General features: G+C 30.2%; 2 protein-coding genes across 2 annotated transcripts; both read right to left on the bottom strand.

Moving 5' to 3' along the window:
- Positions 1–89: 89 nt before the first annotated feature.
- On the bottom strand, positions 90–805 carry LOC123917387. Its single transcript, XM_045969090.1, has one exon. It carries the CDS (start codon positions 732–734, stop codon positions 258–260), a length of 477 nt encoding a protein of 158 aa, XP_045825046.1. The 5' UTR covers positions 735–805; the 3' UTR covers positions 90–257.
- Positions 806–6901: 6096 nt separating this feature from the next.
- LOC123917378 (growth-regulating factor 6-like) lies at positions 6902–11235 on the bottom strand. The gene is made up of 4 exons (XM_045969079.1): positions 10500–11235; positions 9631–9843; positions 8540–8987; positions 6902–8253 (listed from the first exon to the last, which is right to left on the bottom strand). The coding sequence occupies exons 1-4, from the start codon at positions 10852–10854 to the stop codon at positions 7293–7295; spliced, it is 1977 nt and encodes a 658-aa protein (XP_045825035.1). The 5' UTR covers positions 10855–11235; the 3' UTR covers positions 6902–7292.
- Between the last annotated feature and the right edge of the window lie 1192 nt (positions 11236–12427).

The raw sequence follows: 12427 nt of genomic DNA, 5'->3' as shown, positions 1-12427 counted from the left end.
GGGGTGAATATGCATAGACAATTTACAATGATAGTGTCAAGTAACAATGAACCAAAGAGGTATTGCTATTAATATGCTCCATTCAAGACTAGTAAACTCAATTCTCATTAGTTCATCATCTTATACCATTATAACTTTTATTATTTACACACCTAAAACATATATAACACTAGAGATTGACTTGTCCCAATAGAACACAAGTTCATGAAAGTAAATACTAGCTATGTGATTAATTAATTGAAACACACATATCAATCTCAATCTATGTTTTGTGGTGAATGGGAGATTCTTACCAAATTATTGTCTCTAACATTGCAAGATCTCTTACATGAAAAAAAAGACATATTTCTCATTAACCTTGATTCACAAAAACTACTACTACCACCCCTACTCAACTTTTTGTCCTTCATACCACTTTTCTTACTCTTGGTACACTCTTTATAAGCTGCTAAGAAAGGATCATCATCTTGAACCCAAATACCTTTCTTAGAAGTAGTTCTATAATAAGGAGGTTGAAAAGCACAAGGAGGAAGTGGAATTTGAAAATCATGAACATGATTTCTAGGAGTAGTTGATCCATCTAGTGAAGAAATTGGAGGAGGTGGTAACTTATGCAAAAAATCATCATCTTTTTGGATTAATTTTTCACCATGAGTACTAATAATACTTTCCTTAGGGATTCCTGGCTTCTTTTCCCATGAGAATGATATCTTTCTTGTTGGTGGTTGACTCATGATTCTATGAGAGGAGAGTTTTTTTTTTTTTTTTTGACAATATGAGAGTTTTTAGTTATGTGTGATTCTATACTAACTAAGGGTTTATATATATTTTTCTACCTTATAATAATTCTAAATTAAATGACATAATCTTTTGGTATTGGACAAACACATAAAACATGAGTATAGACAATTTGTATTGCGTGTTGGAATAATTTCTTGAATGATGACAAGTGAGTTTGGAAAATTGTGGCCATATTATAATGGTTGACTTGGTCTTTTTGCCATTTGGATCAATTGAAAGAAGGCAATGATGTGGAGGTAGAATATAAGACAAAACCTTATATTGGTTGACTTGGTTTATCTCAAGTCCTCAACCACATAAACACTATCTTCACTTCTTATGATATTTTTATAAACCAAACACACACTATATATAGTCTAAAAATAAAAACTAAACTAAGTGGTTGGATCAAGTTATTAACGAAATTTTAGAAGAATTCGAGTTCGAATATTAATGAAACAATATTTTCACTAGATTTTACTTACATATATGTTCCCTAATAATCAAATTATTTTAAAAAAAATAAATTAAAATTTTATAATTGTTAGAACAAAATAGATTTAACCAGACTTTGTCCTGTAATTATTTTTGATTATTTAATAAAAGAAAATCATTTTGTACCAAAAAGAAAAGTAAAAGAAAAGTAATACATAAAAATTGTCAAAGCAGGCAGACCGTATTTTGATGAATGAGAAAATGAACATTATTCTGTTTGAACTTTGAAGTAGTGTATGTAAGTATTACTACTATTATCTAATCTAAACTATGGAAAAAATTAAAAGATATTGTTCATACAAGGCTGCAGAGAATTAACTAGTGAGTAATTGTGTTCTTTCTTCCTTGTTTTATTTTGACCAGTCATTATATGATTTCTACAAAATACCTATAATATATGATAACTCAAAACTGACATTTGATACTATACAATACATACATACATATGCATCCAAATTAAACAAAATACAAAAAATTATCAGCAAACAATTCAAGATCGGTTTCAAGATATTATTTTTTAACATCTCTTTCGTTTTTTGAAGAATTATTTTTAATTACTTTTTTAACCTCGTTTACATCTTTAAATCTGAATTCCTTGCGTTTAAACAAATACATTGTTGTCTCGTAAGCTTAGCTCGGTTGGTAGGGATATTGCTTTATACAGGGGGTCGAGATTCGAACTCTGATCATCTCACTTATTCACCTTTAAGGATGAAATTTCTAACCACTAAGCTACTTGATAAAAAAAAAAAAAAACACAGTTACATACATCAATTGATTTCGATTATCGATTTAAGATTGATCGACTCACATAGTCACATTACATCTTCATCAAATTATCTTTAAATAATTTTCACATTCAATTTGAGATCAGATGTCCAAAAGCAATAAATGTGTCACACTTTTCTGCGTGAAATTGAAATCTCAAACCTTTCTAGCATAGAGACTTTTATGACTAATAACATCATTAGAGTACTTACAAGAAAGAATATGCATATACTTCCTTAAGCTAGGCCAATTAAATCCATTGTTCTTTTGATCCCTATTTTGCCCTTGAACAATAAAAGGACTTTTGGTGCAATTCTTGTAAGCTTCAACAAAAGGGTCTTCTTCCTTTTGATATCTACTCTCCAATTTGAAAGAACCAATTCTAAGTAGAGTACTTTGAACTGCACATAGATCAACAGGAATATATTTTTCCTCATCTCTAAATCTATGATGATCACTTTTAGATAATGTACATGGAGGAGGTTGAAGCACTAACTTAGTAGCATGATTTGTGTCATAATAGTTAGGATTAGTGACTTTGGAAAGACCAGGCTTGTATTCCCATGAGAAAGGAACATTTATATTCCCTTCATAATAAATATCATTGTTGTAGGTAATATTATAGTTGTTATTGAATGGGATCTTGGTATGTTTCATGAAGATTAATATATATTATACTCTCTATAAGGTTCTTAATTATAATATAGTGGCTTTTTGTGTGTGAATCTTATATATAGTGGTTAGGCATACATAATCATGATGTGTTTCGTGATTATTGATTAATAAACGGGTAATCAAAATTGTGTGGTAGATGATATGTAGCTTGTATATTAATTAATGTATTGTGTATTAAGATAAGACAAATAAACATGTAACATGTTCATGTACAAAGTATGCAATTTCTTATAGGCCCCCTTCATATGAATATCGTGATATATAATATCATACATTACTAGTATATAATTATTGGAACTTGGTATCTTAATTAGAAAAGGACCTATATTAGATGAAGATCGTGACCTACACGAGGGTAATATGCCACAAACCTAGGTAGAATTACATTTCGTGGCGTGTGTTTGGATATATATATTTTTTAATTTGGTGTTTAGATTTTTTTAAGCAAATGTTTAGAGAAGATTTCATAACAAAATCTAAATAAATTAGAGAATTAAGAGTGATTTATAGTTAAAATTTAGATGGTAAAATGGGTTGAAAATTCGGATTGACCCGTTTAGGCCGTTTTTTCACGGGTGAGTTGAAATATTGAACTAAAACGATTACTCCCACCTCTTCTAACCGTTAAAAAATGTAACGGTGATGAGATGAAAATTAAGGGTTAGAAAATTATATAATTTGATCATTTTAGTTTTATGATTTTTTTTTTGGTACAATTAGTTTCATGATTTTAGTCTCGTGTTTTTAATAGTTTGTCAATTGTTGAACTCATAAAATTTTTAATGTAGTTGTTTTGTTGGTTTATTATGGATTCTTAGATGATGAAACATAGATCTTTGAATGATAATTTCTATATTTTTAATCGATTCATTAGTTACATATTTTAGTTTCTTTAAATTAGTCAAACTAGCTCTTATATTTGAGACGGAAGAAGTATTTTTTGTTAGTTTTACAAATAAAAGGAAAAACATTGGCTGGGCAACCCAACGATCCACCATAAAAGGGGTAGTATAGAATTTTTAACCTTATATAGTTTCGTTCAGCCCCATTTTAAACAAGTTAATGATGTAGTAAATTGTTCTGTTTTGTCATCTACGGTATTAAAATTGTACTCCATATCATCTTTTAACACTCCACTTATTTATTATAAAGTAAATTTTTTTTATTATTTTTATAATTATAAAATAAATTTCTAATAATTAGAATACTTACAAAAAATATCATATCATCTAAATTCAACTAGATTTAAAACCCAAAATTTTATACGTATATATAAATTTTAATGATATTTATTATTTCGCGGTAAAAAATTTAACAAACAGCGAAATACTAACCATACTCCACTTTTGCACCACGTTGAGGGCCTTAGAATAATCAGGTTCCAATTTCCAGATTCACATGCCACCTGAAGCCCATTTGGAATTGGAAGACTCAAAGTTTTATTTATTTTATTTTTTTACAATTATCTTACACCCATAGTAGAAAAAATCTTGTTTGTGTTGCAGTTTAAAAGCAACTCAAGAGTTTTCGTCTAATTAATCATAATGTTATCAATTATCATAGTTCAATAATCACTCGATGTCAACATAAAATAAAATTCTCAATGATCATCATCATTAAAGAACAATATTAAGAACGTTATGATAATCGACGGCGGACTATGCAATCATTATTTATTCACAAGCTTTTGAAAAAACCAATAAATGAGAGAATTTAGTTTATTTAATCTATATAATAGTTTTTCTATTCGAGTCAATTTAGTCCATATATTAAAATCAATTAAGCACAAGAAATAAAAAGGATGCTAAAGATAAATATCAACCTTAATTATAATCTAAACATACTGTTGGGTTAGACCACTAGGAATTATTATCAACTCTAAAATGTAGGAAGCCTGTTTAAAAAAAAAAAAAAACAAATAAACTGAGAAAGTTATATCCTATTAGGTGAGACTGTCTCTAGTATTTATAAGGTTTTTTTTTTTTTTGATAAGCTCTAGTATTTATAAGGTGAAACTCCCTAATATAGGTTTAAGCTAATCCGTAGTATAGGTTTTAGAGGAGTGCTAGCAACACACTCCAATAACAAACACACTCTAACACACTCTCTTCTATTTGTTAAAATTTATATGGGTCCCATAAAAGTTATATGGGTTCACATTTTTTTATGGGACCCATGTGAATTTCAACCAATAAAAGAGAGTGTGTTGGAGTGTGTTTGTTAAAGAGTGTGTTGCTAGCATTATTCTAGGTTTTAATTATAACAGTGGACTTCTCTTCTAGTCGATACTCCTTCTCGTCCTTATTATAAGAGAAGTTTTATTTTTTAGGTTCATCGTAAAACTAATGTATCTAAAAAGTAAAACTTCTCTTATAATAGAAATTGGAGAGAGTATTTTCTGTTGTTTTCACTCTCAGCCTCGTTATTCTAAGTCTCTTAATTATGTTGCATTACACTACACCCGCTCTTTATTTTGTTTGGAATTGCTATGGCAAACTCGTTCAGGTTTTAGATAATCAAACTCTTTTTCTAACACATTAAATCATAAGATTTATTCTAGTGATGAGAGGTTTATATAATATTCTATTCATCCCAAAATAGGGAGAAGGTTGTCTCATGTGACATTTTTTCACAGTGAAATCTTAACCATTGCTTTATTTTAACAATTTTAATTTTAATTTAAATAAGAAAAATTAAAGGTGGATGTATCCACTGGACACCCTCCAGTTTTTTTCTCACTGGAGACAATCCATCTCCCCCAAAATATAAGCAAAAGTTGGTCAACAAAAGTAAATATATTTTGTCCAAATCTTTAACAAAATACATTAAATTTTGTTGACTTATTTTTGCTTATATTTTTGGACAGAGAGAGTACTATGAATAAGATTTTAAGTTCGTTCTCATCGACAACCGTTAGAATTTTGAGAGTTTGGAGAAATTGAATGATAAGAGCCATGAGAGCTTGAAAGAAAGTAAAAATTGTAAAATTTCATATTGATCAAAAGATGATAAAATGAGTACAATTGATATTCTTATATAAAGGTAATAGAGGCTTGACTAACTAATCACCTAATAACAAAATATATCAAACTAATAAAAATACTCACTAACTAATTATTGGAGTGTTTGGCTAATTATCAATATTCTAACAACATTGTGAAAACAAATTTATATTCATAGAAACTTATTTTCACCGGTTATTAAAGTACTCTTATCACAATATTCACCATCATTTTTCCTTAATTAGAAGCAATCATCTAATTCAAATAAGCTAGCTTATTGCTTATTGGACTAACTTATAAGCTTGTTTGATAAAAATGTGAAGTGTTTGGTAACGAGCTTTTCTAACTAGTTTATAGCGTTTTTTTGAGATGCTATTTCAAGTAGCGTATGAGCTTATAGCTTATAATTTTTTACATTTTATTCCATATTTACCCTTATTAGTTTTATTTATTATTTTTTTAAATTATAATAACTACCCATTAACAATTACAAAAAAAAAAAAAAAACTATCCACTAATCATATACTTTTATGTCATTTTGTACTTCCAACAGCTAAATTTGTCAAACACTTTAATTTTATTCTACTAGCTTTTCAGCTATAAGCTACCAGCTAGCTTATAGCTTATTTTTACCAAACAAGTATTAATCACATGAAAGTAGTAATTGTAATAGGTTAATTTAGAAACAATTTTTTTTCTTAGATCAATTATTTTGAGACGAAGGAGTAATAAATTTGTTTTCCTTGAGTCTGGAAGTCTTATTTATCTCAAATAATAAAAATATCGAAATTGTTAAGACATACGTTATGACCGGGATTCGAACCCTGGCTTCCTCACTTGTAAGTAGAATTTTTAAGTATTGTAAATGAAGTGAAGAAAACAAAACAAATTCTAGAAAAACGATACAAGGATCCACACCCACCACATTATCCTTCATCTAATAATGCATTACAAGTTTTTCCTAAAAATACTACAGACAATAGAATTGAACCATGAAAACAAAGAATAAAAAAATCTCAATCTTTATTGCTAATTAAATTTCATTTCAAAAAAAAGGACAACACTAAATTATGTTGGTTGGTTTGCATTTGCATTAACTTTCACTACCTTTTTTCCATGTGCACACCGTGAGTCCCACGAATTATATCAACTCACATAAATTAATATTTACGGCAACAACATCATGCAAACAATCAAAGACTCAGTCCCCACTTAAACCATCTCAAAAAATCAAAACAAAATAAAATCTAAGTCCACACTCCAACCAACATCACTTACTGTTTTTTTTCATACAACAATAACAACAAACTTTGCCAAATATCACTTCCAACAACATCACATGAAACATAATAAACAAAAGTCAACCAAACCAATTACTAACATATCCAAATCATGTTGGCATTGGTAAGGTATAGTAATTACTAATTAACAACTTTAATAACCACAATTAAAAAAAAAACTTCCAAATTCCAACATAAATAAATAACCATATATATAAAATATCATATATAAAAAAAACTCATAAATTAAAGTTCTTTTTATGCTTCATTTCTTCTTCATCATCTTGTTCCTTTAAGGAGTAAAGGAAGCATTATTACCAAGTGTTGATCCTAGAAGATCATTGCACAAACTAGCTCCTTCTTGAGTTGTCTTATTGTTCTCGGCCCTTGGACTACTACCGGCGCTACTATTGGAAAGTGATCCGAACGCGGTCTTTTGAAGCACCCCGGTTGGCGATGATCCCATTGGAGGACTATTGTGATTGTCCCAACCATCAGTCATCAAGTTTAGAGCCGCCGAGTTGCTGTTGCTGCCACCGCCGCCAACATAGTGATCATCACTTGCATTGTAGGCAATACTACTACTAAGATGAAGTACTTCACCGAGTGGACCGCCCATTGAACTTTCCCAAGTTATTGGAATCCAATTAGTTTGTCTAGTAGCAGCATTAGTACTAGGGTTCGATGATTCGTTGGTGTTATTGAGAGTACTACTTCCAGTTCCAACACCTAACCCCATTTGAATAGGATCTATTTCCCTTGATAGCCTAAGAGGCGAAAGTGTGAGCTTTTCATTGGTTCCTGAGGAATTGAACGACATGAAGTCGGAGGAAGTCATTGGTGTTGAAATTGATAGTTGTATCCTATCTGACTGCATATCGAGTTCTGGCCAAGAAAAACCACCCGAGCGGTTATGATGATCGGAATGTGTTTTGGGAAAGTCATCAATGAAATGCCTGAGGGAATTTTGAGAGCCGGTGTCTCGGTTTGTAGTGTTCTGCAATGATGAACCAAAGGCTCGGGTTCCAAGCAAGGTGGGGGGTTTCTGTGAAGGGTTAAGCAAGGAATCGGAAGTGACAAAGCCGAATTCGTTGTTCCTTGAGGATTCATCATAAGGAATGTTCTGTTTTTGAATCATAAAAGGGTGATTTTCTTTTGGTTTCAACTCTAGTGTTGGAGGCAGCATTGGAAGCGCAGGACCATCCTGCATCCTCTCACTTGTGCTGTTATTCTCTTTGTTATTCATGAACATCCTGCAAGCAAAAAAGAGAAACTTTAAAACACAGTACACAAGTAGATTCACTAACCTAATCACAATCAATGCCTAATCGTAGTGAATTTGTAATTATCTTGCCGTAAGTATTTCTGAAATAGTGTTGCTTTTGAATGAATAACAAAGCTTATGAAACATAAAAGCACAAAAAGAATATATCACGAACAAGGTTTTAACGGTTGCAGTTCTTGATATTGCAGAGAATCACACTCAACTACGGTTGATGCAAAATAGACCAGTAACCTACAAAACAATAGCTATCTGACCTGTTGATGGTGTTGGCAGCAGAAGAAGCATTATCTTGTCCAATAAGGTTATTCATATTCTTGGAATGTTCCTGGTGTGCAAAGCTAAGAGTGTTGGAAGCAGTGTTGCCACCAGGAATAACAATAGATGAAGAAGGAGAAGCAGCAACAGCAGCAGTAACAGCAGCAACATTGATCTGCTTCGATGAACCACTTTGAGTAATGGTAGAAGTAGCATTAGTAGTAGCTGTACTATTTGTGGTTCCACCAGTGGTGAGAGCCTGGCCAGATTGGCCTTCCACAGGCTTTCTTGAACGATGGCGTCCTCTGTTCATATGCCTTTCGCAATACTTTTGATCAACAACGGCATCTCTTGAGCATCGCCATTTCTTTCCATCTGTTCTCCTACACCTTCCTGGTTCCGGATCGGTGTTGTTCGAGTATCCCAGATGAAATCCTCCCCATCCCACTGCATCATCATAAAAAAACATATACAATTAAACTTAGCTCTCTTTTCAACCTTCACTCATTCACACATGTTACTATTGATGTTTTCACCGGACGATTAGTTTGATGACACCAAAATGTTCAAAACCAACAATCTAACATATATAACTATTGAAACAAACAAAACAGTAATTACTTTTCCATATTTTAGATCATTCATCAAGTGTCTCTTCCTCATAGAGGCAACTCTTCCGGGGGCGCGATAATATAAACTGTGGTTTGTCACGCCGCAAGATACTAACTCCATTACATATTAGTAAGTGAACTTTGAAAACCTTTCAGTACTAGAAATGTTAGTATATTAGTAAGTATTTTCTCGTTCTTCGGACACCAGGGTTTGAACCTCGATCATTTAACTATTTCAACTCAACCCTAAACTCAAACCAGTTGAGCTACCTAACCTCACCACGAGAGTTATATTACCGAATTAGAGACACAAAATGAAATTACTCTCTTAACTTCAACATTAACATCTTTAACATTTAAAAACAAAATTAGTGACAATTAATTTTATTTGACTCTAATTTCTATCCCTAATTAAACTTTTTCACAATAGTGTTTATATTTTTTACTAGTCAAGTAAAGGGTAAATATACAATACATACATGCATTAGGTCTGAGGAGTGCAGCTGAGTAGCTAGATAAGCCAGCAGAATCAAGAGCTTTTTTTATAGGAATAAGCAAATGATGAGGTACAGCAACATTAGCAGTGATATACTTATAGATCAAGGCTTGATGTTCCAATTCCATCCACTGTGAAGGTGTAAATGGTCCTCTAACACCACTTAAACCTCCATGCATGCTTCCAGAACTGTAACCTGTTCAAATAGTATCCAAAGTAAAGTCAAAAAAGTTAACAAAAAATCAGAAAAAAAGTTATTTCACCTCAGAACTTAAAAAGAAACACAACCAAAAAAAGGCTATGCTGTGAAAAAAATTATAGATTTTTTTTTCTGATTTTGAAACAAATATTAACAGTCAAGTCAACTTTTTTATTTTTATTTTCATGTAAGAAGGATATAGAAAAGGAAAGAACAGATTTTTTAGAGAAAGATGGTACAGAACAGAACCAATCAAATAAAAATAAGATTTTTTTTTCTAGCTTTATTTTTTTTTTCTTGTTCCTATAAATTGTGTAGCTCATAAATTTTTCTTCTTTAGTACCCTCTAGTATCCTGTGCAAAATTTCACCAAAACCCATCTCCCTAAAACAGGAACTAGATAAGAATTTTAGAAGAAAAAATTAAATTTATTTATTTTATTTTATTTTTTACCTTTCTCTTGACATGACTTAAAAAAATGAGACCATTCAAATATATTTCCATGAAAAGACCCTTAACAACCTTATACTAATTTTTAGCTCCCCACAATGGATACCATATTCAAAAAAAAAAAAAACCAAAAATACCCCTTTAATTTATTTTCTTTAAAAGAATAAAGAAAAAAACAACCTTAAAAAATGGTATTGATGTACCTGTGTTTCTGTTATAACCAGACATTGGAAGATAAGCATAAGACAATGTAGCATTTTGGGCTGTTTTATCAACTAAAAAAGAATCTGATTTTGGATTTGGAGTTGAAAAACTAAGCATTTGTTGTTGGTGTTGACCATCAGAAAACATAGTTGTAGCATTAGATCTCAAAAGTGAAACAGAGTTTCTCTGTTGTTGTTGATCAGTTGTTTTTGCAAGTTTGAAACTTCTTAACTCATCTTCAGTACATGTTCCAGATCTCTCTTGTTTAAGTAAACCAGATCCATTATACCATTTGTTCTTTTGTTCAGGATCTGAATTAACTAACCCATCTAAACTCACACCACCAAGATCCATTTAGAAAACAGAACAAAAAACAGAGCAAAACAGAACAAAACAGAACAAGAACTAGACAAGGTTTAAGAATGAGAAATGAAGTAAGTTATATTAAACCATGACAAGAGAAATAGTACAGAAACACCCTTTGGAAAAGGAAGACACATCTCATGAGAGAGAGAGAGAGATGAAGTTGTTGTTGTTGTAGAAATAGAAGATATGTTTGTGACACCTTAAAGCTAAGCTAAAACAAGAAACCGGAATGGTTTTGTTTTGGATTTGTGTTTTATTTTTTTGGGAGTTGATGTCTTTGCAAAGATAAAATAATTGGAGAGATAGGAAGAGAACTTGTTGTGGGGGAGAGAAACAAATTGACTGCACTTGGTTTTCATCTTAAGACATATGCTAAGCTAATTTTATATGGTTTTTATCAAATTTCATGACAAAAATGATTGGATCTTTTTAGACAAATTATATAATTTTTATTTGTTTTTAAAAATGTTATATATATAATATAAAGTGTTGGAAATTTGAGTATATTTCAAAAGTTTAAATTATATTGTGTCTCATAATATCAAGTGAGAAATATAAAAATATACTTTTATAAAAAAAAGTTATTTTCTATTATATTTACTTAGCCTTTTATTTATTATATTATTGACATTTTTTGGTTTTTAAATAAAAAAATATGTATTTGAATTTGACATAAATTGACCACGAATAAAAAAAATAATAATTTATGTGTATTTGTCGTCTTTTCTAAATTTTTATTTATGGCAGTCAATATGACCGTTTTAAAAAATGCGGTCAATATATTAGTTTTGAATGAATTTATGAATAATGACATGGTTTTCCTTTCGAAATAAAAAAATATGAATAAAAGGCAAATAGAAATATAACAATTTGGTTGTATTTGTCGATTTGTGTAAATTTCCTTTTCATGACCGTTAATATAATCAATTTTAAATTAATTTGTGTTTGCGACAGTTGGTGGACAAATGGTCATTTCATTTTAGAAAAATGTAGTCAAATATATTTTATCTTGTACAAATGCATGAATATTGACATATTTTTATTTTCAAAATAAAAATAATAATTTGAATTTAACATAAATCAACGAAGAATGGAATATAACAAGTGAGTGTATTTGTCGATTTCGATAAATATATTTGTATTCAAGACAGTTAGCTTCTAAATACACATTTCATTTCAACGACGTCAAATATTGATGTATGTTTGATAAAAAAAAATAGTTTATATTGAAATTAGTATAAACATATATCAATGTATAGTATTAGCAATTTTTTAATTTAACATAAATCAACTAAGAATATTGGAAATATATTTGACCTATATTTTCTTAAAATAAAATACTCATTTGGAGGCCAATTATCTCGAATACGAATAAATTGAAAATCAACAGGTTAAATTCGCCAGATACTTGACTACATTTTTCTAAAGAGGTTACTAATACTAAATATTTATATATGTTTGATAAAAAAAAAGTTATAAGCCCCTTATTATTATTATTCTCTTCTCCAAGGTTTTTTTTTTTTGATAGACATTCTCTTCTCCAAGGTGAAATACAGCGTGC

This window comes from Trifolium pratense, linkage group LG1 (assembly GCF_020283565.1).
Source record: "Trifolium pratense cultivar HEN17-A07 linkage group LG1, ARS_RC_1.1, whole genome shotgun sequence".
NCBI lineage: Eukaryota > Viridiplantae > Streptophyta > Magnoliopsida > Fabales > Fabaceae > Trifolium > Trifolium pratense.
Note: the sequence above shows the minus strand (reverse complement) of the source record. Positions and strands in the feature narration are given on the sequence as shown.

What these genes read in the sequence shown, in the direction of transcription:
- LOC123917387 (XM_045969090.1), bottom strand. Translation starts at nt 734, where the DNA reads ATGAGTCAACCACCAACAAGAAAGATATCATTCTCATGGGAAAAGAAG.
- LOC123917378 (XM_045969079.1), bottom strand. Translation starts at nt 10,854, where the DNA reads ATGGATCTTGGTGGTGTGAGTTTAGATGGGTTAGTTAATTCAGATCCT. An exon ending in TGGTTATAACAGAAACACAG is followed by an intron (nt 9,844 to 10,499) that starts GTACATCAATAC and finishes CTATTTGAACAG; the next exon opens with GTTACAGTTCTGGAAGCATG. An exon ending in ACTCCTCAGACCTAATGCAT is followed by an intron (nt 8,988 to 9,630) that starts GTATGTATTGTA and finishes ATGATGATGCAG; the next exon opens with TGGGATGGGGAGGATTTCAT.